The 27,336-nt window shown below is 33.5% G+C and overlaps 2 protein-coding genes across 2 annotated transcripts; one reads left to right on the top strand and one right to left on the bottom strand.

The window, feature by feature from the left end:
- Window positions 1–113: 113 nt before the first annotated feature.
- LOC128190286 (sorting nexin-17-like) lies at window positions 114–12,079 on the top strand. Its single transcript, XM_052862294.1, has 15 exons — window positions 114–272; window positions 1,765–1,839; window positions 1,953–2,070; window positions 2,386–2,450; window positions 3,705–3,815; window positions 5,554–5,644; window positions 6,207–6,297; window positions 7,320–7,389; window positions 7,549–7,641; window positions 8,038–8,178; window positions 8,279–8,341; window positions 8,655–8,777; window positions 9,001–9,078; window positions 9,214–9,285; window positions 9,623–12,079. The coding sequence occupies exons 1-15, from the start codon at window positions 213–215 to the stop codon at window positions 9,695–9,697; spliced, it is 1,326 nt and encodes a 441-aa protein (XP_052718254.1). The 5' UTR covers window positions 114–212; the 3' UTR covers window positions 9,698–12,079.
- Window positions 12,080–17,014: 4,935 nt separating this feature from the next.
- On the bottom strand, window positions 17,015–27,330 carry LOC128156293 (2-aminomuconic semialdehyde dehydrogenase-like). The gene is made up of 10 exons (XM_052818370.1): window positions 27,136–27,330; window positions 24,605–24,805; window positions 24,274–24,485; window positions 23,311–23,477; window positions 22,384–22,454; window positions 21,935–22,039; window positions 21,619–21,784; window positions 20,535–20,648; window positions 19,812–19,907; window positions 17,015–18,772 (listed from the first exon to the last, which is right to left on the bottom strand). Exons 1-10 carry the CDS (start codon window positions 27,303–27,305, stop codon window positions 18,626–18,628), a joined length of 1,449 nt encoding a protein of 482 aa, XP_052674330.1. The 5' UTR covers window positions 27,306–27,330; the 3' UTR covers window positions 17,015–18,625.
- Between the last annotated feature and the right edge of the window lie 6 nt (window positions 27,331–27,336).

Here is a 27,336-nt window from a genome sequence, read left to right as displayed (position 1 = left end):
CTTTTTAAAATAAATAAAAATAAACAATGAATGCATGTAGGACCAATAATAATTTTTAGATTTATTTTTTTAATCGAAAAATCGCATTAGATCACGTGATATGTCAATTTTTTTTTCAAAATGGCGGAAGTGTAAGTGGGTGGGAGATTTATTACGAAAACATTGCGATGGGAAATGTGTTTTGTTAGGTGCGCACTAACTACCAAACGAAGATGCATTTTTCAATACCAGATACACAAGATTTAAAAGACGAAACTGGATCATCTTACACGGTAAATGACATTATATCTTTGAACAGTGAGATGGTACAAGTCAAATGACATATACATATCTTGCGGATCATTATGACATATGTCTGTATGGGCTCTACTTGAATATTTTAAGACCTTGGGAAGATAATTGCTGTTATCGTGTTTTAGTAAGTGATGTGACACCATGTCTACAACGATGAAATCAATATGTCTTGTGTTGAAATGTGCTTGATCAGACTGTTGATTGTAAAAGTAGCTTTCATCTTTAACTATAATTTACTAAATCCAGGTGATTTTTTTTTTTGCTTTAAAGATAGTTGTTTTAAAATGTTAGGATGGGTAGACAGTTTTGATCGCAGGCTCTAGGGAGATCAGTTGGTAGAGCACAAGACTATAGAGAATTCTGGGGGCCAGGATTTAAACCATAGTCTGTCCCATCAATGTTTCTTTCAATACATTCCATGTTGTGATCATGCACCTCTGGATCTGAAAAGGGAAGGAAACGGGAATTTGGTCTTTGAGGGCAAAGGTCATTTATTTTGGAGAAATAGGACAGACCAATTTCCATTGCTTGCACTAAGTAGCTTGATAAGTTGGTACTAGAGCACCTGCCAGAGATTTAGGAGGAGAGGTTTTGATTGGTTGATCATTTTTCTCTCATCCAGTTATAATACATGTATTGATATAACGCAATCCAAACATAATAGATCATACTTTATACTGGTATTATGATATTAATAATGTTGAGTAATTTGTATTTAGCCAGTTGTAAAATCAGATTTTAATATGCTATTGAAATCAGATTGCTCATTAGACATTAATAAACTCTAAAAAATCATAAACATTTTATTTTTCTTTTATATGACTGAATTTTAATCCCATAATTATCAATTTATCTTGTACTTTTTGCAAAAACAGTTAAATTTGATAAAAATAAATTGGTAAATTCCACAGGAGCTTGAGGACAGAACCGCCCCCCCCCCCCTTCCTCCATTCCCTCACCGTCAAAATATAGACCCTTGGGCCTTTACTCTTCTTTTCATTAAATTATTCAATTACATTAATTGCACAAAATTAAATAGTATGAAATGTTATCCCTCAGCCACTAATACCCCTTCCTATTTAACAAAATCTAAAATTTACGGTGTTTTCTAATTAATGATATTTTGATATCTAATTTGACATTGTTTATATTATTACTTCCTTATCAGTTTTTCTATCAAATTGAATTTGGAGCATAGAACAACTTTTTTAAGTATCTTTGAGAGCACCCCTAAGATTGACAGTTTTGAGATAAATCACTGGACCACAACTATACAAATGTAAAATTATTTAAATACTGGTAATTATTTATTAATTTACAGTGATTTATAACTGTTAACTGATCTTGATACAAGAATCTTACGGACAGGGTTTGATTATTAATCAATGAGGATTTAAGTGAAGATTCTTAGGAAATATTGATTTATTATGATAACAATTTAGTTCATTTGCTTTCTTATTTACTTTACAGAGCTTCAACATTCACATCAATGGAGTGTTTCACTGCAGTGTCCGGTACAGTGCGCTGCACCAATTTCATGAACAGGTGTGTAAATTTGTCATTAACATTTCAGTCTGAGCATTTCTAGATACAGCAAATTCAGAGTTTCAGAGTACTCAGGAGGACAGCACTATTTTCAAAAACTTTTTTTTAATCAGCTCAAAAAGGAATTTGGTGGACTATCAATGCCACCATTCCCTCCCAAAAAATTTCTATCATTGACGCCGGCCAAAGTTGACGAGCGGCGACAACTGTTGGAGAGGTTTATTCAAATGGGTGAGTAAGATCTCTATGAATGAATTAGATACACCTGTATTATAATTTGTATCTACCCCAGCTGTGAACACAGTCAATAAATTTTGGAAAATTACCAACTGAAGATAGTTTATTAACTTATCAGAAATGCATGCTTAGAGCAAGAATTATCATATATTTTAATATGAATTGATGGAAAGAAAATTATAACAGAATTAACTTATATGACATTGTTCAGAATTACAAGTATTATGTAAATACCATAATAGAACAAAACATTAAATATCAGTAACATTTATTATTAGGTATTTGAGCTGTATTTGTTTTACCTTGTAGTGAGCCAGGATCCTCAGATTTCAAATTCTGACACATTTAATGGATTTTTCCTGAAAGCTCAACAGGTACAGTGTATATTTATTATTTCATTGTAATTGTTATTAAATCTGTGACTGTCTGACCAGTCAACCACCGACACCTAATAGCTCAGTTTTTAGAGCACCTGACTAGAGATTCAGAGGGGCTGGGTTTAAATCCCAGTCTGGTCTGTTATAATTTTTCCCATCCCTGACTAAATAAATTGTGCAATCATGTGAATTTAAGAACAGTTTTTCAAATTCCATGTTTTGATATTGTGACATGAGAATTTTATGAACATAGAATTATGAACATAAGATAAAAGTTGATGGAAATGCAAGACACAATTTTAGATCAAACAAAAATGACTAATCCACCATTTCCCACAGACGTCATATATGATCACAGTTAAACCCAATGCTTAATTTACCTTCCTAACTTTTATGACACAAAAAGAATATTGATGCTTTTAAAATGTATAATTATGGTAATACATGTACTGCTGATAAGGGCACTGTTCCGATTTGTGAGAAGCATGCAATTGAGGAAGTGTAAATATTAAGTACGGATTTCCAATATACATGACATAGGCAGGCCAAGCCCATAACATCTTTGTGATGTCTCAATCAGATTTTAAAGAGATGTTGTATAAAGATATTAATGAGATAAAGGGTTTTTCCTGGTTTTTCATTTGTAATAGATTACAAGTGGAAATCCCATTATGCAGCTGGATTTGAAAAACTTCCTTTACCACCACCACAAATACATGTACCATTAATTACATTAAACACACTCATAAGCTTGTTTTGAATCCTTATAAGTAATGGATGAAATATATGTAATCTCAATTTGGAAATAACTCATACAGTATCAAGACGATTGGTTTCCTTCCCATTTCACTAGCTTGTAGTCTGTCTGTCTGTCCGCTGACCTGGTTTTCTGCTCCTATTCTCTCTATGTCTGAAACTTGCTAGAGAGCTTCGTAGATTAAGTGAAATCATTAACAATGAGTTGTTCATACTGACAAACTATGGTCATATTTCCCCATTAGTGGCATATCTTTATAATTACCTCAAATATGGTTGATACCACCGGTACTTGTAAATAAATGGCCAGTACTTGCTATAGAAATCCTGTAATTATGACTATGTTAGGAAACATGCTATAGCTTTAAATTTATAGAAGATGGTATTCAAAATTTTAGAACTGCAATAAACCCTAGTCTTACCATAATATTTTAAATGCCGTTTGTGATACATGTGTCTTTAAAGTTATTTATCCATTGTTCTTGACTTCTGCAGGAGACGCAAAAAGAGGCCTCAGAGGCTACATCCCTGGATGTGTACCTGATGAACGGCCACAAAATCACGATCAAAATAATGTCAACAGACCAAACAGAAGATGTTTTAGAGGTAATCCTTATTAAATAGGATACTTTCCCATCTATCATGGCATGAATTCAGATTCTTTAATCAAAGGAGGAAGGAATATCTCACACTAAGTTAAATGGTTTACAACTTTAAATCAGTTTCATAAGATATACATACTAACAGTAGGTTTGTAAATGTGCATGGCCAAAAAAATTACCATATCTGTACATGTAGATTCTTGGGCCAAAATGTCAAAATAAAAAGTGATAAGAAGGAATTATTTAAGTTGTTATTTTTGTTTGAGGAGTAAATCGACTCTGTTTTATCCATTAAAACTTCCAGTGTAGGGCATTATTCTCATGCCTTTTGGTAGATAGGTTGAGCCAGAGAATACTACTGTCTTATTTAGACTTTGGACTCACAGACTGAATTATGTGATGGGGTTGTATAGTACTAGTACATTGTACCACTATTTTGAGAGTATTAGTTTCTATTTCAGGATTTGAAATCAGATAGAACAGTCTGAACTGTTTACAGAGTTGTGTTGTAAACAGCCATTCTCAATTTATGACTTCATTTTGAAATATCACTGTCACTCAAGTTTAAATCATTATTTTTTGAAGTACTTAACAGGTTTAAATTATGTATATATTGCAGTTATTGATTTTAGGGGTTTATATCCAATTTATATACAATAAATTGCAGTGTATTTTTGATAGGCATTAATATTAAATATTTTAGCACCTGAATTATTGATGTCACAGTGCTTTCCATATGTCGCTTATATGGGTTTATGAGAATGAATGTTCATTTTTCTGAAGTCAGGAAAGGAAAAAATAAAAAACAGAGATTTTTTATATAATACTACCCTAATATATCATCTATATTTTTTTAATCAAAGATTGATAAAAACCTGTCGCAATGTTAGCAACAAAAAGCGTTACCAAAACTTACCTTTGATAGAAATTGAGCTAAGAGGCAACTTACTATATTTTTCTCAAATTAAAGTAATTACCATATACCCATTTTTTTCACGTGTCACAAAATTTGCGAAATAGGGGAAAATCAGTAACATTTTAAATTTGCTTCAGTCATTTTTTGCGATTTAAAAAGTTTTATGTTATAGAAAATGATACAGGATATAATTTCTGCGTATTCATTTATTTGCAATTTAAAAGAGATCACGAAAAAAGCGAAAATTAGATCTTGCTAAATTTACCAAATATATATACCGGGTATATACGGTATCATTTAAAGACTTTGATATGTTCCGGTGTCGATAAGCAAATTTGCCTCAATTTTTATTCATGCTGTACACTCAATTTTTTTGCAGTTTTATAAAAAAGAAAATGTCCTTGCTTTTCAAGGTTTTTATGATAAACTTCTTTATGATTTGAAATTGATATAGAATTAGTTAATTTGTTTTACTATTTATTGCTTGAATGAATACCGCTTTTAATAAGATTAACATCAGTTTAACCCCCATGCAATGAATCTGAGCTAGATTAGTAAAAACAACAGGTATGTGGGAATAATCTTCAGTAAAAGAATCATAGATGATGTTCTTTTGGAAAACTACCATTATATTATTAAAGCAATCTGGCAAACTTAATTTTTCAACAGCATAACCAGTGCAATGGAGTAGCAATTCTGAGAATGACTGACATGCGTTATCAGTTGTATTTGGCAGAGAGATTGCCAGATAAACTGTGTGATTGAATTTAGTACAACCTGTGGTAGTAGTAGTATATAAAACATAATGTGTCTTTGTCTTTTTCAGGCTGTTGCTTCACAGATAGAACTGCCAGATGAATTTGTGTACTATTTTGGTTTGTTTCTGGTTCAGAAGGAGGATGGAGGAGATAATTCTAGTAAGTATTAGAACAAATTACTATATACTGTAAACATATTGTATTTGGAGGAATTTGATTTTTGAATATTTTATCATAGACTTAATTTAGTACATTTCGAAATGTACCTATTTACATGCATGACATTTAGGATTGTACTTTTTCTTCTTTTATCAAAAAAACCCAAAAAACAAAAAAAAAACTAAAAAGAATACTCAGCAAATGCCAAAATGTATAACATTTATGTCATTTTGTCAGTGGTAAATTATTAGCTTTACACTTTGTTGTCATTGAAGTACTGTAGATTCCTTATTTGACACATCTACTCAATTTTGCGATTCAACAGTTTTACATCAAATTAGGAGAATTTATAATTATGAATGTCAAATTTTTATCATAGTTTCATTTATCAAAAAATAAAAAAGGAGATTTTAAAATCTGCAAGATATGCTTTAGGAATCTACAGTATTCTGTATCCAGTCAGCTATGAACACCTTTAATGTATGATTTCTAAATACATGTTCAAGTATATGATGTATTGCAGATTTACTGAAGTATCTTTTAACCTTTTCTTCTTACACAGTTGTGAGGAAACTTCAGGAGTTTGAATCCCCGTACATTTCTCTGAAGTATGCCAGTAATGTGGGCACCCACAGAATAGTCCTACGCAAGAGGTATCGTCTCCAGCTTATCACATTCATCAATACTGATAACTGAAAATGTCAATTAAATTAAAATACAGATATCTACAACTGACAGTGACCCACTGAAGTTCATCTTCTTTGATGTCATTTTGAACTTTCTTACTTGCATGAAAGATAAATTTATCAACCAATCACGATAATCTTTGCAAAGTTGACTCGGGGGGTAGCATTGTTTGAGAATGGTGTCACAATGTCACATACGAAAAAAGCGGTTGGTGAAAAGAAGTTTCATTCTGACATTGTGAATTTATCACCAGTGGTCATTGTTAAACCTCTCTGCGCTTTGCGCTGCCATAGAGTTCTTATTTTAAGCAGATTGTTAAAACATGTACATATATCGGAAAATTACTGCCAGTGGGTTCATAATGTGTCGTTAATAAGTACATGCATAAATGATAGAACACTTAATTGAAGTAGGTGACACATGGATTGTAATTAAACTTAAAAATATATTAACCCAGCTGAATAGTAGGATGAACAAATTCATTGGAGGATTATTTGCACCACTCCACAAATGGTCAATTATCTATGTTTAATCAAATTAACTAATCTGTTGCTTTGTGTGACTGTTAGTTTCATTAATGAGCAAGCATGATGGATTAATTTGATGGAGGAAGACTGATCATTTCTTCCTTCTATACAATGTATGATGTATTAATGGTCAAAATGTGTGTTGAACAAGATAATCATAATGAAAATCATTTACATATAAATACGTGTATAATAAAAAACTATATTTGCTTTCCCTCTCACAAATCTGTGATTAAATTTTGGGTTGGTAGTCAGGTAAAAAGCTTTCTTTTAAAGTGAGATCCAAGCCTTCATATATTAAATTTTAAGTGCAAACAAAATATAGATTATAGAAATTTTTAAGATGGTCAAAATTTTCATCAAAATCTTGTCTGCCACATTTGCATTGATTGGGATATGGCAAAGAAGAAATTTTAAAGGTGGCCATGTGTCCTTGTGTTATGGTTTCTGTTTTCTCTCAGTATCTGGGACCTGACGTATGAAGATGACTTGCTGGATAACAAGATCGCCATGAATCTCCTGTATGTTCAGGTACAGTATCTCATTTTGTTGTCAGTAAAATTCACATATATTTATATATAAGGTACCAAACATTTTGTCATGGTTTCTGTGAATGTTCATGATGATGTTGTTTATATTGATAATATTTAACATTTGATTAAATTGTTGCATTCTTTTTCGTGTTTACAGGCAGTAAGTGACATTGAAAGGCAGTGGACCCTGGGTACAAAGGAACAGCTCCGTCACCTAGCAACTCTCCAGCAGAGGGGCTCCAAGCGGGAGGTAAAGTATCATTTTATAATAATAATATTGAAAATATGATGTTTTATTCTGTGGTGAAGATTCTTACTATCTTTTGTGCCCAAGAGCATGCATGAGGCCGCGAGGGAAAGATTCTTGATGTTACATGTAGTTAAATGAAGAAGAGTTAAAAACTGGTTCTTATTGCATTATTTACATTGATTTATTGTACTGTACATTTAATATTGCAAATAAAATGTTGTGTTCCTAAGTTGAAATTAAGAAATTTTTATGATCGTTCAGATGTACATGTATATGGGTAAAAAATGAATGCATACAAATATTATGTCAGCAATGCATACGTATTTCAATATCTTTTCTTTGAGTGTAACCAATAGAAATGATTACAGTTTGTCAGAGTGTGTATTTTTGTTTCAGTACCTGCGTCTGGCTCGGACCATGAAGTACTATGGATACATTCAGTTCAAACCCTGTGTCACGGACTACCCTCACCCTCACTCCCGAGTGTTTGTCGCCGCTGGGCACCGAGAACTCAACTTCAGAATACAGACAGATTCAGTAAGTCTATTTGAGTATGTAACATTATTTTTGGGCTTACACATTGATGAACATTTGTAACCTTAACAGAAGCTAACTGTGAGAGGGTTATTTTAAACAGAGCACAATGAAAGAAGGAAGCTTCAAGATCACCAGGATGAGATGTTGGAGAATCACAACGTCTGTAAGTGACCCACCCTCTGGGTACAATTTAAATCTCATTGTCACTTAAACCTCCATAAAGTTATGTCATAATAGCATCATAAATATCAGTGATAATTTTATGATATTGAGCATGAATGATAGGATTTTATGAGTCCTTGTTACTGATTTGAAAAAAAAACAAACCAATTTTTGAAATAAAAATGATATGAAAACATTGATTACAAATGGATTGAATTACTGAAAATTACAGTGTGGTGTTAGATAATTTAGAAATTTAATACATGTATTCAATGCTAAAAATTGAAATTGAACCCTCACTTATGGCTTTGTAGATGTCTGAATCTAACGGCGAGATCGGGATAGGGGGACAGCTCAGCAAGGCCAAGCTGGAGTTGTCCTTCGAATATTTAATGGCCAAAGATACACTGAAATGGATCACCATAACAACAGACCAGGTAGGGGATATTAAAGTATAATGAAAATATTTGTATTTATAATTATTGGATCATAATGGATATCATATTCAGTGGATTTTTTGACAGAACTTTATCAATAACTTTATTTATTTAAACTGAATTTTGAAATTTCTTTTATCCACTGGCTGTAAAATTATTTTGCTTGAAAAATTCACCAATATGTTGTGTTATAACTTATGCTTGAATGTTCTTGCATTTACAGGCCATTCTGATGAGTATGTGCCTCCAGTCCATGGTGGATGAGCTGATAATGAAAAAACAGGGCAAAAAAATTAAAAAGGTGACAACTCAAATTCAGAGAGTATATTGTTCTAAATCAGATAAGAATGGGTTATTGTACCATAGATAAAAATAGTGTTCGTGCTTTGTTTTCCACAGTTACTAGATATTTTATTATTTTATTATCTCTTTGCAGCCACAAGATAGATCAAAGTTGGATCCTCGCAGTGTTCAACAAGATAATGGTTACTCTGGCAAAAGTGCAGATGTAAAAATATATTTATTGATAAAAGCATAATACAGTATTTAAACCAGCAATCCTTTCTTTATAAACAGTTATGATAAAATTACCATTAATGTATGCTTCATGTAAATGCTCTCTATACATGTACCTGCTAGGTATGAAATGCACATAAAAATGAACCGCTTTATCTACGTTTATAACTTAATCCTTATCTTACTAAGATTCATTGATATTAATTTGATATTAATTTTCCCTCATGATCATAATATTTATATGGTATGAAATTGCAGTTACACATGATTTACCTGTAAATTTTATTTACCTGTAGGTCTTTATGCAGTGTTTGTATTTTTTTCCCCAGGGAAATCCAAAGGGCAAGAACAAAACATTTGTTGAGAACAATGCCTTTGATACCATTGGTGATGATGACCTTTAGAACTTGCTACCATGGTGACCACAAATGACCGATTTTCTCTCCAGGAGATTCGGAAGATAAATTTCATCACAGCTTCTAGTCAGAGAAGAGAGCAGTTAATGCAAGAACCAATTCAAAAGTGTTCCTAAATGGAGGTGCTACATGGACTTGATGGTAGTCCAAATCATTTGAAGCATGCATGTTAATGTGAGAATCATCAAGCATATACGTATATGTGCACTTGTTGTTGCACTAGATTATTCTATAGCTGAATTGCAGCAGAAGATGGTACATGTCATTCAAATATCAGTCCAATTCATATATTTTTGTGAAAAGCATTCCAATTTCTTTTTTAGAAATGTCAGGTGTACATGCTATTACATGTTGTAATTTTGTGGTCCTGGTCAGAGTCAAAGCCAAAGAGTTGATTGTACATGTATACATATTCCTTATATTGTGATGTACTTTGTACATATGCACATATCGATTGATCAAATTTCCCCGTCGGGCCAGTAATAGGATTTTAGTGTATAATGAGTATTTTATGCATTCTTTATGTGTTGTACTGGTACATGAGTGTACGTATGCAGGTATAATTATGTATTCATTCATTTTCCTCAAAGCTTATTTCATTGATTTACAACTACCGGTTTATTTTGTTATTTGACATTGTTTAGCTGGTCTGAATTCAATTCCTGTGTCAAAATGGGATGGTTCTTTGAAAACTCATTATAACGATCATCAAGATTCATCACATTGTTTAATCCAACTTTGCATTGTCATATTTGGCATGTATCTTAGCAAATTTTCTAGCAGGGATGAAACACACAGCATTGTAATATTATTAATACATACTTATCTTTTTGAGAAGTTTATTAAGGAAAAATACACGTCTGACAACTTTTAAGGATTTATGAAAACCAGTTTTTACATGTTAAACTTGACTGTTCCATTAGAGATACTTCCTTATTAACACTTTAATTTTCGTAAATCTAATCAATAAGCAACACATTTTATGACTGAATTCACCATCGTTAAAAAACGATGACTTGATATATGCTGTGTACCACAGCAGTTGGTTCTGCTTTTAAGATATTGTTTCTGTGAATTTGTTACATGGGTGTGCAATATATCTGCTCTAAAAAGAGAGAATGCTCATTTGCAAATTAAAAAAAAATCATTTTCATAACCTATAAAATTTCAGCATTAAATCAAGTAGAATATGTGCAAGGTTTTTTGTTTTCAATGATATACCCCAAAACTAAAGTTCAGAGTTCATGCAATAGTCATACAATGCAGGGCCTATCTGTATAGTACATGTATAGATGTTGTTACTATTTACCTGGACTCTCTATATATATACATGTATAGGACCACCATGTTTGTATCCACCTTATCTGTTTATTTTATATTTATGATGTGCCATTATCCCTTAGTTTTCTTATCCAGTTCCTACATCATCATTTTTCTTACACAGTTACACTGAGTCCCTGTTCACCCAAAACTTGCCATGTAAATTGTATCTCATAATAAACATATTTGGTGTATTTAGTTCATAATTTTTAGTAAAATAATTGTAATTTTATCATATACATGTACATGTATTTATTCAGGGGCGTATATACTAGTTTATACGTCCCTGATTTATTTCACAATATGGCTCCTCATCAGATTTGGTAATCAAGTTACACATGCATGTATTAATGCAAAATATTAATTCCTGAAGATACCCTACATTTTCTGTACCTTCATCTATAGAGATGCCTAATAGATACCAATAAATGTAAGAATAAGAATGTACTCGGAAAAGGCACTTGTTAAACCTATAAATGATTGAATTTCTGAACTGTTTACAATGTACTTATAAATTAATGTGGGAACTAGAGAGTTGTACTGTATTTTGTTAAATTTGTTGAAAAATTATATGTAAATTGTTAGTGATGAATTCTTTTCCTATGTATGTTTTAGCACATTATTTTTTGAGTAGTTTAAAGTTTTTAGTATAATATATAAAAAAAAATTTAAGTATACATTCTTTACAGAGTTTTTTTAGCTCACCTGAGCTGAAAGCTCAAGTGAGCTATTCTGATCACATTTTGTCTGTCGTCCGTCTGTCTGTCTGTCCGTCTGTCTGTCCGTAAACTTTTCACATTTTCAACATCTTCTCAAGAACTACTGGGCCAATTTCAACCAAACTTGGCACAAATCATCCTTGGGCAAAGGGGATTCAAAGTTGTGAAAATTAAGGGCCACACTCGTTTTCAAGGGGAGATAATTAGAAATTAATGAAAAATTTCGAGAAATTTTCAAAAATCTTCTTCTCAAGAACCAGAAAGCCAGGAAAGCTGAAACTTGTGTGGAAGCATCCTCAGGTAGTGTAGATTCAAAGTTGTGAAATTCATGACCCCCAGGGGTAGGGTGGGGCCACAATGGGGGGTCGAAGTTTTACAAAGGAATATATAGAGTAAATCTTTAAAAATCTTCTTCTCAGAAACTAAACAGCCAGGAAAGCTGAAACTTGTGTGGAAGCATCCTCAGGAAGTGTAGATTTAAAGTTGTGAAATTCATGATCCCCGGGGGTAGGGTGGGGCCACAATGGGGGGTCGAAGTTTAACATAGGAATATATAGAGTAAATCTTTAAAAATCTTCTTCTCAGAAACTAAACAGCCAGGAAAGCTGAAACTTGTGTGGAAGCATCCTCAGGTAGTGTAGATTCAAAGTTGTGAAAATCATGACCCCCGGGGGTAGGGTGGGGCCACAATGGGGGGTCGAATTTTCACAAAGAAATATATAGAGTAAATCTTTAAAAATCTTCTTCTCAGAAACTAATCAGCCAGGGAAGCTGAAACTTGTGTGGAAGCATCCTCAGGTAGTGTAGATTCAAAGTTGTGAAAATCATGATCCCTGGGGGTAGGGTGAGGCCATATTGGGGGGGGGTGTTAACATTTTACATAGAAATATATAGAGTAAATCTTTAAAAATCTTCTCAGAAACTAATCAGCCAGGGAAACTGAAACTTTTGTGGAAGCATCCTCAGGCAGTGTAGATTCAAAGTTGTGAAAATCATGATCCCTGGGGTTAGGGTGGGGCCACAATCGGGGGTCGAATTTTTACATAGGAATATATAGAGTAAATCTTTAAAAATCTTCTACTCAGAAACTAAACAGCCAGGAAAGCTGAAACTTGTGTGGAAGCATCCTCAGGTAGTGTAGATTCAAAGTTGTGAAAATCATGACCCCCGGTGGTAGGGTGGGGCCACAATGGGGGGTCGAAGTTTTACATAGGAATATATAGAGTAAATCTTTAAAAATCTTCTTCTCAGAAACTAAACAGCCAGGAAAGCTGAAACTTGTGTGGAAGCATCCGCAGGTAGTGTAGATTCAAAGTTGTGAAAATCATGACCCCTGGGGGTAGGGTGGGGCCACAGTGGGGGGTCGAATTTTCACAAAGGAATATATAGAGTAAATCTTTAAAAATCTTCTTCTCAGAAACTAATCAGCCAGGAAAGCTGAAACTTGTGTGGAAGCATCCTCAGGTAGTGTAGATTCAAAGTTGTGAAAATCATGATCCCTGGGGGTAGGGTGAGGCCACATTGGGGGGGGGGGGGGTGTTAAAGTTTTACATAGGAATATATAGAGTAAATCTTTAAAAATCTTCTCAGAAACTAATCAGCAAGATGATTCTTTATAATTGTTAAGACTTTGGCTCCAGGACAATTCTTCGGCCTCACAAGAAGGTTCAGAGTTTGATGTAGCTAAATATCCCATATATAAAAAATTGTAAAGGATCTTTTTGAGAACTGCAATACTCAACATGTGATATGACTATAAAATTGAAGCAGGCAGCTATTTTTTCATTAGAATCTATTTGTATTACTGTATTGAGTTATTGCCCTTGATTTATTAATTCTTGATTATTTTTAATTAATGCATCCACTGTTAACCAATTATTGTGATGATTATTTTTATACAATAATAAATATTCAATGTATACAAGTTGTTCTGCATCAGTAGTTTTGGGTTAGGCCGGATTAGTTTGTTTATTTTTGATTTCCAATTTTTAGATACTATGAATTATTTTAGGCCGGCACATATATAGGGATAGTGTCTATTGCTTTTCGAAGAGCGACTGTTTGGGTTTAACCTTGAACAGGTATGGATAGATTGAGTGTGTGTACATCCCTGCTCTATCTAATCTTCGTGTTTTCTAACCTACAGAGTGTGTGGTTGTTCCTGCTCTGTATCGCATTAATACAAGTGTGCGGTCATACCAGTCCTGCTTGTATTGGTAGTGGTTGCGGCGGAGCACTAGTGTAAGGTCATCCCTGCTGGTGTTCTGGCCTTTCTAGCGCAAGTGTGCAGTACTCCCTGCTTGCGTTAGGTTGAGCTGTTGGCGCAAGTGTGTGGTCATCCCTGCTTGCGTTAAAGTTGGTACTTGTTCAGTTGCGTAGGTGTGCGGTCATTCCTGCCTGCGTAACGTTGAGTCCCTATATATGTGCAGGAGCGGTGATTAAAGTCTGCTCTTGTAAATAATGGCAGCAATCAGGGCTATCCGAGTTCCAAGGGGGAAAAATGGATTTTATTTATACAGGATCTACATGTATTATTGTACATTGTCCAGATTGTTTGTATTATGACTCCATTAAGCTGACTTTATCATACCTACTGTTCCTCAGGTGAGCGATGTGGCCCATGGGCCTTTTGTTTGATTTTGTAAGTTGATAATTGTTTGAAAGTATTTTCTACATTTTTTCATGGTTTTGTTGTGGAGCACAAAAGTCTTTCTACCTTCAAGTAAACATTGTTATATTAAAAGAACTGTACCAGGAACACAAAAACATATTGAAGTTTGAAATAGCATATCCTTAAATATGTCTTTTGGTTTGATAATTACTACAAGTGTGCAGCATTTTGATGTGAATCTTGCATCCACGTGGAGACTTTCTAGTACAAATGTACTGACACTGGTTACTTCTTTTGACCAGAGACATTTTTTGTTTGCAATGCACCTGTAGTGCACTCGCCTGTGTGTGAAAATCAATACTTGCATGTGCATTTAATAACAGAAGATGTACTAGGGCTGAGTTTTAGAAAAGAGCTTGCATCAAAGTTGTAAATCTATTCAGTCTTTAGGAATTATCTGAAATCTAGATCATTCTGTTCCAAACCTTTTTAGTCTTAATTAATTTGAATGTTTTATTGGTATCAAGTTTAAACATTTGGTACTTCAGGAATAATAAGCATTTTATTTTGCAAGTTCTTCTATAAACCACATCCAAGAATTCTTACTGAACAAGTGCCATATAGCGGTTATTGTTTGTTAGCAACTGAAGATGGGTAGTTATACCCTCTATCACATATTCAAAAGATTTTAATTTGTTCTATATCTAATTAATTTGTTGATCCCAAAGAATCAAATAAAACTTATTGTTTACACTAAGAGAAGATTATTTTATCATTGTTACATCATTCCATTTATTGTATATGTACAGATTTTGTTCTGAATAAGATGAAAATAAAGATTTATGTATAACAAATAAACTGCTTTTGATTGATTTTTCTGTGTGGATTTAAGCTCACCTGAGCCGGAGGCTCAATTGATCTTTTCTGGACAAAACTTGTCTGTTGTATGTCAGTGTTGCTTCGTCATAAACTTTTCACTTATCATCTTCTTCTCAAGAACCACAAGGCCATTTTCAACCAGACTAAGCACAAAGCATCCTTAAGGGAAGGGCCTTCAAGTTTATTCAAATGAAGGGCCATGTCTTCTTTGAGGGGGATATAATTTAGAATTATTGAAAAAAATTTTGTATTTTTAAAAAATGTTCACCTCAAAAACCATATGGACCAAGAAAAAAAGCTGTAACTTGTGTGGAAGCATTTTTAGGTAATATAGATTCAATTTTGTTCAAATCATGATCCAAGGTGTTACGGTGGGGTCAAATTTTGGGGTCCAATTTTTACATAGGAATTTAGTGAGAAAAATCTTCAATAATCTCCTCAAAATCCAATTGGCCAGAGAAACTGTAACTTGTGTGGAAGCATTCTCAGATCAGGTACTGCAGATTCACGTTTGTTCAAATCAGGATCCCTGGGGGTTAGGGTGGGGCCACAAAGGGTCGATTTTTTTTTACATAGGAATATAAAGAGAAAAACCTTTAAAAATCATCTTTGAAAAATCAATTGGCCAGAAAAGCTGTAACTTGTGTGGAAGCATCCTTAGGTAGTGTAGATTTAAATTAAGGTAAAATGAGGCCACAACTGGAGGAGGGGGGTTGAATTTTAAAATGAGTAATAACTAATAAATTTGATTATTTTCAAAAACTTTGAAGTTATATAATGTGTGATAGCAAATGTTATATGTTATATATTACTTTCATCAAGAATCTTGACATTTGTTGATTCTTAATTGTTTATATTTATATGAATACAGCAATTGATTTTAATCTTCTTGAGAACTGCAATGCTCAATATGTAACATGACTGTGAAATCATCCAGGATAAAAGGGGCTCAGTGTTTAGCATAAGAATGTCTGGAAAATATTTGATAAATCTTTTATAAAGGATATATTTTACTACATTTTTCAGATATTTAGTGTATGACTCAATGAAGCCGATTTTATCATGACTGTCATTGCTCAGGTGAGCGATGTGGCCCATTGGCCTCATGTTACTACATGTATGTTGAGAATCCTTCTTCATTGATATGTATAACTATAAATGAACATACTCCGCTGCCGTTCACCATTGAAGGGATGGAAATTTTATTTGTAAGGGCTTCAAGCTTCTGAACTTTTGTAAAATGAATAATTATAAATTTTGGTCTTGGTTTTTTGCTGTAGACATTAAATTTCAATCCGACTACCTATTTACTTTAGCAAGTAATGGATTGAATTAAAATTTAGTTTTGTACTCTGACTGAATTCTTAAAAGGAAATTTGATGTATGAATGTAATGCTATAGTATTACTTAAATTGATTTATCTCCTTTATATAAATAAACAAGTCTCTGTCAGATAAATGGTATTTGTCGGAAAACTTTATTGGATTTTTATGAACAAGCTCTCAATTCAAAACAGAACTTTTTGAACAATTCTAATAAAATGTTTTGTTGAGTTCGATCCCCGTGATCGACAGAGGTCGTATGTGATAGGGTATGGCGGTCGCCCGCTTGGACACGTGGGTTCTCTCCGGGTACTCCGGCTTCTTCCCACACCAATGACCCCCTCGCGCAAACATCCGTGCCAACGAGAGATATTAATATAAGTTGTAGAACTTGTTTATCAATCGTTGTAAAATAAATAAAGTTCAGTTTTTTCAGTTTTTCAGTTTTAATGTTTTGTTTTTCAAAACTAACTATTCTAGTGTCATGTAAAATAAAGCTGCACTTAATTTGTAAAACAAAAAATAAAAAAAAGTTTTTGAACTACATTATACAAACCTCATAGAGAATGAAACACTTTATCAAAGTAAACTTTTTAAACTATTTTTGCTACATCTACAGTATAAAACAAAAGTACAAACCAAACCTAAAATGTATAACAATAAATATGTTTACTTGTCCACAAAATTTTCAGTATACTATATATATTTTTACTATAAGATTCTTATATTTATACTATAAGATTATGCTATATATGTCCACCAACTGTATGCATTTGACATTAAAACGTTCTTTCAACAGATAATCATATGTACATGCTTAATGTACATGTACATGTTACATATAAACTGTAGGTTCCCAATTAAACACCAGGAATTAAAATCTGCATAAACTTGTGAGAAGCACATCTTGCAGATTTTAAAATCTTGCTTTATTTTTCTGACAGATGTAACTTCATGAAACTAAGATGAAAGTTCTGCATATGCAATTTCTTGTGATTTGAGACAAAACGGTGGAATAGCAGAATTAAGTACTTGCATGGAATAAGGAACCTACAGTAAGCAGAATTATTGTGGAATGTGTTATAAAGTACTTGTATACATCAGAGACAGATCTTTGTTAATGCTCAACATTTGTAAAGGTTTTCCCCTTCATTGGCACTTGTATTCAAATTTTTCTTGACTATGTTCATGTTTAAGAATAGTTTTAAAAAACTAGATCACAGAAAACAATTAATGCTGTACAATTCAACTCCTTAACATACTAGTACTTAGTTTGATAATTCAAGATCACAAATCACAACCAATGTAAAAAGAACAATCCTAAGACACTGTCAACTTAAGACTTAATAAAAAGGATTACACTAAACAGAAAATGACTATCTCTCCAAATCACCTTAAAGACTAGTACACTATCAGCAGAGAGATTGGAACTTCCATCTTCCATTGGTATTTTTATGTACCAAAAAAATGAAAAGATGCAAACAAAACCTAGCTACTGTTGATTATTTGTCATAAGGCTTATATTTCCCCCTACTTCAATACACTATAAATGGGAAATGTTAACCTTTTTAATGTCTATGATGTAAGCAGTCGGACAAATTCTGAATGAAATAATACTGAATGGAATAACAAGTGCACATGGACATGTGGTGTTATAAAATGCAAGAAGAACAATATGTAGACATATTGGCTTATTTTTTATTACACATCCAAAAAGCATGATTTTGTCCCAATTCTCACAACAAGCTAACGCAGCATATAAAATCTCAAAAAAAAGTTATGGAAAAGGATAATCATTGAATTGGTAAGATTCATTTTCATATTTTAGGCCAAAAGAAGCAAATCATCTGTGTTATGGAAATAATTAAAATCAATGAACCATCTGCTGTGCTACAAGTATAGGCTGACAGGGATAGTGTATTGCATACTTTTTCATGAAAACATGAATTCAAAGCTTGTGTTCTGAAAGCACTGAATATTGTTTTGATATCCAAGTACAATTAAAAAAAAAAAGCATCTGTGAAAAATCAAAATACTGAAAGAAATTTTGATGCACAATTTGCATCTATAATTTGACACAAATAGTTTTTTGATTTGTAAAAAACTCCATGGAATCAAAGTTGCCCTCAGATCCCATCCCCGAATTCTTCATCCCTCCGAACGGCATGTTTAGATCTCGCACTAGCCAGCAGTTGGCCCACACTGTCCCAACCTGTCAAATCAAAGATATAGTCCGACTCTAATAATGACTGTAGAATTATTTACTGATACTTAAGTGGTATGGGACATCTGTCGATATTAATGTGAATGTACATGTATAATGTACATTATAATTAAAATACTATCTTCGTTTAAAATTTTACAATATTTATTAAAAAAATATTTTCAAATTTTTTTCAAATGGTACAAAATTTATATATCCCCAGCGGGATTCGAACTCATGACTTACAGATTTGTAGTGAACCCTCTAACCTACTGCACTACGCTGCTAGGTGACAACTTTGGGAGAGAAACTATTCTAAAATCACGCTTGATTTTATTGTTTATTTCAATAAATACTGTATACAGGAAAATATTCGCCCCCAATTTATTTTCGCCCCTTTCACCCTCGTTTTCAGAGGGCAAATTTAAGACTGGGCGAACTCTACATTACAAATAATATCTCTGTTAACACAACTGCATCTGGGCGAATTCAAGATGGGGCGAAACCATTTGCAATTGTAAAAGGGACAAAATTACACCTCGCGAAAATAACCCTGTATACAGTAGTCAAAACATGGAAGTGTCCCATACCACCTTAAACAAAATGTTGAAAGAGAAAAATATGGAACAGAGGATATTTGGTTTTCTTCATAATATAGAGTAGATATTAATGTGTAACTAACAGAGATTCAATTCAGATACAAAATACATGTATAATAATGGATTTACAACTTTTGTAAGCAGACAAAAAATACCTCTTCTCTAAATAATTGACTAAACTTCTCTAGGGACCAAATTTTTTTTGATTGAGGTTTGAGTGAATAATTTTCTTGATTAAATTTCTTTGTAAAATTCACATTTTCCCCAATATCTGTTTTTGCCCCTTCATTTAGAGTTCCATTGATGCATATTTTGTACAGTACCTATAGACTCTATAGATTTTTTTGTAAAGTACCCATAGACTTGATAGATTTTTTTGTACAGTACTCATAGACTTGATAGATTTTTTGGAAAGTTCCTGCAGACTTGATAGATTTTTTGTACAATACCTGTAGACACCTTGAGACGCGGTGGAGCCGCGATGCATCCTGGGTCCACAGTGTGGCTGCTAACCCATACTCCACGTCATTGGCTCGTCGTATCACCTACAACAGGGGAGAGTACTCAATCACCTTATGTATAACTTTGATACAACATTGTATATTACACAAACTTCAAATAGAGAGGTTGAGATTTAAAACGTGTACGGGTACGCGTACGTGAGTTAAAACTATACATACCCGTTTTTGTAATTTCTCGGTTGAGATTTCTTAACTTGTAGGATATAAACGTGTACGTAAATCGACGCAGTTTTGTGACATGAATTAATTTAGTTAATTCCCAAGAAATGGTAAATTTCTTATCAATTTTAATGCAAATGAAGTTTAAAAATCTATATAATGTATCATAAGAATACATTCACTCATCAATAAGATTTTATTTGTTGTAAAAAGCTACATGTTTGTAATTACGTGTAGACGACACTCTACAAGTTTAGAGAACGTGTAGAAACCATGTCGTCACAAAAAACTGATGATGTAATACGCGAAAAATTTAGGTGATTCCTCTAGTTCACGTACACGTGCCCGTTTGAAATCTCAACCTCTCTAATTTTTAATGCATAACAACTAAAAAATTACATGATTTATTCTCTGTTTAAATCATTTCTAACAGAAATATCTTTCAATGTTGTTTTTTTGTTGATTTGTTATAATTATAAATATCTTGCTTACTTCCTCTTCTGTGTCAAAGGGTACGATACATGTCACTGGGCCAAAGATTTCCTCCTTCATCAACCGAGAGTCATCCTTCACATCAGTAATCACGGTGGGTCGCATGTAGTAGCCCTGTCACAGTGAGATAATGCTGTTACATGTAACAGTCCTGTCACAGAGAGACAATGCTGTGTTACATGTAATAGCCTGTCACAGAGAGACAATGCTGTATTACATGTAATAGTCCTGTCACAGAGAGATATTGCTGTGATACATGTAATAGCCTGTCACAGAGAGATAATGCTGTGTCACATGTAATAAGCCCTGTCACAGAGAATTAATGCTGTGTTACATGTAATAAGCCCTGTCACAGAGAGATAATGCTGTGTTACATGTTATAGCCTGTCACAGAGAGATAATGCTGTGTCACATGTAATAAGCCCTGTCACAGAGAGATAATGCTGTTACATGTAACAGTCCTGTCACAGAGAGACAATGCTGTGTTACATGTAATAGCCTGTCACAGAGATACAATGCTGTGTTACATGTAATAGTCCTGTCATAGAGAGATAATGCTGTGTTACATGTAATAGCCTGTCACAGAGAGATAATGCTGTGTCACATGTAATAAGCCCTGTCACAGAGAGATAATGCTGTGTTATATGTAATAAGCCCTGTCACAGATAGATAATGCTGTGTTACATGTAATAGCCTGTCACAGAGAGATAATGCTGTGTCACATGTAATAAGCCCTGTCACAGAGAGATAATGCTGTGTTACATGTAATAAGCCCTGTCGCAGAGAGATAATGCTGTGTTGCATGTAATAGCCTGTCACAGAGAGATAATGCTGTATTACATGCAATGGCCCTGTCACAGTGAGAGAATGCTGTGTTACATGTAATAGTCCTGTCACTGAGAGTAAATGTAGCCACAAATGTAATACAAATGTACATGTACTCAATACTTGATTACGAAAGATAACATAAATTTCTAACTTAAGATTTGTTTTCAAGACTATTTTGTAAAAAAAAAAAATAAAAGGCATAACTTATATACATGACTTTATAATTTAGGAAATGGCACAAAATATGACAGTCTACATTTTTGATGGAGTCCTCTAGATTCAACTCCTCTTTTCCACAGGCAATTGTAGCCCCCTCCTTTTCAGCAATATCCACATAACCTTTGACCTTGGCCAAATGTTCTTTACTGATTAAGGCACCCATGAATGTCTTCTCATTCTTGGGGTTTCCAACCGTTAACTTTCTGATAAATAAAATTTAAATTGAAAATAAAAAGACATCATTCCCAGGAACATTTTTATCAATAAAGTCAACAAAACATTATACAATGCACATGTATAGAATTAACCAGATTGCCTGAAAACAAATGATCTGTTTCAATACCAAGACTTACTTTGTTTCGGACACAAACTTCTCCACAAATTTGGGGTACATTGCTCTCTGTACATAAATACGACTAGTACACAGGCAGATCTCTCCTTGGTTGACAAAACTTGACCTTCAAAATCAACAACCCTTAAATGCAGTGAACTCCAATAGCCCATGGATGTGATTATGAAATGTGAAGTGCAACAAAATACAAATACTGGTAATTGTAATATGGACATTTCTTTTTACTGTACCACATTCAGGTTTTTTTTCCTTTTTTCAATTTTTACAAAAAAATGTACAATTACAGCTTTGAATTTATTTTTTTTGTCCCCTCCTATAAATCTTTGCAGTTACAAAAATATGGTTGTCAATGAGTGTCTCTGTAATACCATTACATTACTACAGTATTTCTTTTCAGAGTTGAGTTTTGTGATTTTTCCTGTTTTTAATTATTTCAGGAAGAAAACAAACCTTATTGTTGTTGACAAGCACTTTTCAAAGTCAGCATCATCAAAAATCACAGCAGGATTTTTTCCACCAAGCTGAAACAGAGATACATGTAGTAGAATATACAGGTACAACCAACTAAAGAAAGACAAAGCATCACACCCTTACCTAACTATATCCATGACGGAATGCTGTAGAATGTACAGAGGCTTCAATTATACACACTCTATCAAATGATTCAGATCTACTTTTGATCTTGGCATGCTTCAAGGGAACATTTATGATCATACTCTTTATCAAAATTTATTGATATAGAGCTTACTGAGATTTGAAATTTAAATAGATTTTGCAGGGATTCTATTAACAAATTCAAAAAGTAACCTTACTAAACATACTCATATAAATTTTGCCAGGTATTCAATTTTGTTTATTATTATTTGTTAATAATAAATGTTTACTTAATAATTTCTGTAAAATATCATTCAATCAAATACCCGGTAAATTTGTAAATTATTATTCAATCAAATACCCGGTAAATTTGTAAATTATTATTCAATCAAATACTCGGTAATTTGTAAATTATAATTCAATCAAATACCCGGTAAATTTGTAAATTATTATTCAATCAAATACCCGGTAAATTTGTAAATTATTATTCAATCAAATACTCGGTAATTTGTAAATTATAATTCAATCAAATTCCCAGTAAATTTGTAAATTATCATTCAATCAAATACCCGGTAAATTTAATATAATTCTTCTTGCAATGTATGTGAATTAATTGTGACATTTTCAATGTGGCTTAATGTCATCACAGCATTTTGTGAAACAAAGAATTTGCCAAAGTTACTTTCATCTGTCATGCACAAGGTATGATTTCTTATTTTTAACATCATTCTGAAAATGAAATAGGTATCTACTTTCTAGTAGATCTATATGTGAACTTCATACCTCCAGTGAAAATTTTTTACAATGTGGAGCACAAACTTCTCGAATTCTCTTGGCCGTCACGGTACCCCCAGTAAATGACACAAGGGGTACGTCTGGATGTTTGACAAGGGCCTCGCCTGCCCGGGGACCGACTCCAAACACAATATTGATAACACCTGGAGGCACACCTGAAGCCAAGTAATCATTGTAAACAAATCTAGTGATCACATTTCATGCTAATAATTTGACTGACAGAGCAAGTACAATTATGTGTACTGGTATATATACAAAATTTTACAATATACAGGATTAAAACAATGTTAAAATGGTTCATATTTTTCTTTTCCTTCCCAACTTTTTTTTATTTATGACCCTTTTCTGATGAATCAAAAATGTAAGAGTTACTGTATAAGAAATTGTTTTATCCTGCTATTAAGATAAATTTATTACAAATAGGTATGATAATTGAAATAGATATAGCATGTTTCTGAGGATAGCACTAGATATCTCTTATTTTGAAACACCCTTTAAAGTTTTAAATGAGTCAGGTAAAAAAGTTCATTGCATAAATTGGTAGTTACAGGTTAGAGAAGATTCCTCACCTACACGATTTTTTTTATCATTTGTTAAATTTATCATGACTTGAAATGTACTACACATGCACCAAGAAATCCTCTACCAAATCACACAGATTACATACATAACAAATCACAATATACATGTATTGACAATCATCAGGACATACGGTATATCTGGGTTTTTTTGTGTGTCACAAAATTTGCGAAAATGGGGAAAATGTGTAGCATTTTAAATTTGCACCAGTCATTTTTTGCAATTTAAAAAGTTTCTATAAGAAAATAATACAGAATATTATTTCTGGGTATTCAATAATCTGCGATATAAAAGACATTGCGAATAAAGCAAAAAATTAAATCATCTCGAAAATTACCCTATATACGGTAATACAAGATCTGACTCATATACCTGCTTCTTTAAAAATCTCGCACAGTTTCCAGGCGGTGACAGACGTCATCTCGCTGGGCTTAGCAACCACAGTGTTGCCACAGGCAATAGCTGGGGCAACCTTAAAGGAGAGCAGGTATAAAGGGAGGTTCCAGGGGCTGACAAGGCCAGCCACACCCACTGGGTCATTGACCGTGTAATTCACTGCGTTCACAGGCTCCATTACAGAGGACCTACCATTGGTGAAAAGTTCATACACATACATACAGATCGAGTCAAACATTAATATTTAAAGAATGAATTTCACCAAAAAAGGGAAACATTTGTTTTTACAGATGGCCTTGCAAATTACCTGTTGACGTGATGAAGGACTGCGGTAGCAAAGCTCCTGAAATTGTGCATCAGGCGTGGAATGTCCACACTCTTGGATAACCACACAGGTTTCCCTTGGTCTCGAGACTCAAGCTCGGCAAACTCGCTCTGTCTTGCTTCAATCAGGTCAGCAATTTTCAACATCAGCTTGGACCTCTCCAGAACTGGGGTGTTGGCCCATCTGAAATAGGATACAATATAAAGGTTGCATACCTACGATTTCACAGCATTCGAGTCTGTTAAATTGAAAGGTACATAGTTTCATGTGTATATAGCTCGTTAAATAAGATCAGTTATGCCACCATCCTATAAGCACTAACTAGTGGGAATCATAACCCTTTATCTTAATAGGTAGATGGAGCCTTGGTTTTTATACTAAACAGTCATGAGTTTGAAACTTCCAGTACCGTGATACGAATCTGCTGTAGCTGTGGTCAACCCCCTAACCTACATGTATTACAGAAAAAAATCTAAAGCGACCAATTTCAAGCCAATAAATTATCAACATCCATAAAACCTGAAGAAAAGAAAACTGCTACAAGAAATATATGCATGCATTTTTTACTCTTATATTCTCTGTCTCGAGTTTTTGCTTCCACCACTTTTTGCTTGATATTTTGATAATCATAAATACTGTTGTGCTCAAACTACGGTCATCCACTAATATGAAAAATGTCCAGATTTTCTGTTTTGAAACGCCCCCTCTACGGCTTCAGGTTTCAATACACATCCAAAAATAGAAAGTCTACGGGATTTTGCATTGCATCAGAAATTAATAAGCCCGGATGATAACATTGAAAAATGCGCGAGGTATCCCGAGTACTTCCGAATGGAGAAAAGATGTAAACATTTCCCATTATAAGTCTCCGTAAGTTTGTTTTCGTTCCTGTGAACTTTTATGAGTGAAAATGATTGTTCAATGAAGATATATCTTGGATATATTCCCTTTAATCGATTTCAACTGTATTCTTTCACAGGTATGTGTATTTTTATTAATTTAAAAAATCATCAAAAAGTGATGGAAGCAATAACTTGGGACAGACTATAGTAATTTCAATGTAATATTAGACTTAGTCTAATATATACATTCATGATAAAGTAGGTACGTGTTTTTCAATCAATCACTGTGATTGGTCAATTTTTCTATACATAATAAGTGACATATAACAGGTTGGGACCAATCGCCCAAATGGGATATAATAGCCCGTTTGGGATATAATAGCACAAATGGGATATAAAGTGCAAAAAATAAAAATTTTTGATTTTGAAATTTTTGATATAAATCCGCATTAATGTGTATCAAATGCAACAACATTTGGTTAACAAGTTTTTCAGCCGGGCTCTGCTGAAAGCAGAATTCTGGCTATAGGTAGGCAAATTGCCAATGTTACTATAAATAGCACAACTTCAAAAGTAAACAAAAAACCAAATAGCGTCAAAGTAAAAGCTTCCGTTATACCAAATAGTTACACAAAGAGCCATGTTTTGTCAAAAGTGTTAGCATTTTGTTCCTTTTTTTTTAATTTCGAGAGAATTGTCTATCTTTTTTAGTTTTCCTATTAGTAACGTGTTTTGAAAGCAAGACTATGCATCTTTAACACATACAATGCGCATGAATTTCCATGAACTACTTTGTCGCGCATTGAAGAATATATGCTTGCTGCAAAATTCATTTTTGTTTATAGCGGCTTACAAAATTTGGTTGCTCTCTGACGCTTAGCCGACACTAAAAGCACGAGAGAGAGAGGAGGAGAGAGAGAGATTTTCAGTCTTTACTACACAATATGCATAATTAAAGACATGCCAAAAGAGCCCGGCTTTCAGTACTTCAATACTTTGATTTATTATACTTTCATGTTAAATACTGAAATCTGATTGGTTTAGATGCAGTTGATAATGTTCTTTTACCCTCAGCATTAGCAACACACTTAGCAACTGGTAACACTATATAAATAATGCCTGTTTGGGAGGGTAACTGTAGAAATTGACACCCTGAGACAACAATTGTCAACCGACGCGAAGCTTTGCGTTGGTTGACAATGTTTTCCTCGGCGTGTCAATTTCAACTGTTACCCTCCCAAACAGGCACTATTTATATTCTATAAGTCTATAGTTTGTAAGATTGATCCCCAATAAATTTTGGATATACTGAGGGATCAATCTCCGTAATCAGGTAATAGTACGGTTACAGAAAAGTTGTTTACAAAAAGTTGTTGCATTTCAGCTATTCTAATGCGGATTTAAATCAGAAATTTCAAAATCAAAATTTTTTATTTTTTGCACTTTAAATTTATATCCCAAACGGGCTATATTATATCCCATTTGGGCGATTGGTCCCAACCTGTATAATCCATCGATTGCATCAAAAATACATGTGCGGCATGTTAGTGACCTCTGATATCCACTTTCATAATAAACTACAGTATAACTGTTAAGATTTGTTTAAAACAAAACACGTAACATGGTGACGAGAAAATTCGAACTGGGGACATGTTTTTCTTTTTTTCTTACTTTGGAAATGCCGCCTTCGCGGCGTTGACGGCCTCGTTGACCTCCTTCTCGCCGCTGTCCGGAATTTTCGCCCACACCTCCCCTGTCGACGGGTCGAAACTGTCGATGTAATTGTCCGTGGACACAAACTCGCCGTTGATAAAGTTTGACACAACCACTTTGCTCTCCATTTTTCTTTAAAACTTTTTTTAATGTATGGCG

This window comes from Crassostrea angulata, chromosome 1 (genome assembly GCF_025612915.1).
Source record: "Crassostrea angulata isolate pt1a10 chromosome 1, ASM2561291v2, whole genome shotgun sequence".
In the NCBI taxonomy this organism is placed as follows: Eukaryota; Metazoa; Mollusca; class Bivalvia; order Ostreida; family Ostreidae; genus Magallana; species Magallana angulata.
Note: the sequence above shows the minus strand (reverse complement) of the source record. Positions and strands in the feature narration are given on the sequence as shown.

What these genes read in the sequence shown, in the direction of transcription:
- LOC128190286 (XM_052862294.1), top strand. Translation starts at nt 213, where the DNA reads ATGCATTTTTCAATACCAGATACACAAGATTTAAAAGACGAAACTGGA. An exon ending in TCAGAATACAGACAGATTCA is followed by an intron (nt 8,179 to 8,278) that starts GTAAGTCTATTT and finishes TATTTTAAACAG; the next exon opens with AGCACAATGAAAGAAGGAAG. An exon ending in GTTGGAGAATCACAACGTCT is followed by an intron (nt 8,342 to 8,654) that starts GTAAGTGACCCA and finishes ATGGCTTTGTAG; the next exon opens with ATGTCTGAATCTAACGGCGA.
- LOC128156293 (XM_052818370.1), bottom strand. Translation starts at nt 27,305, where the DNA reads ATGGAGAGCAAAGTGGTTGTGTCAAACTTTATCAACGGCGAGTTTGTG. An exon ending in GTCCTTCATCACGTCAACAG is followed by an intron (nt 24,486 to 24,604) that starts GTAATTTGCAAG and finishes CACCAATGGTAG; the next exon opens with GTCCTCTGTAATGGAGCCTG. An exon ending in TAGAGGACTCCATCAAAAAT is followed by an intron (nt 20,649 to 21,618) that starts GTAGACTGTCAT and finishes TCACTGTGACAG; the next exon opens with GGCTACTACATGCGACCCAC.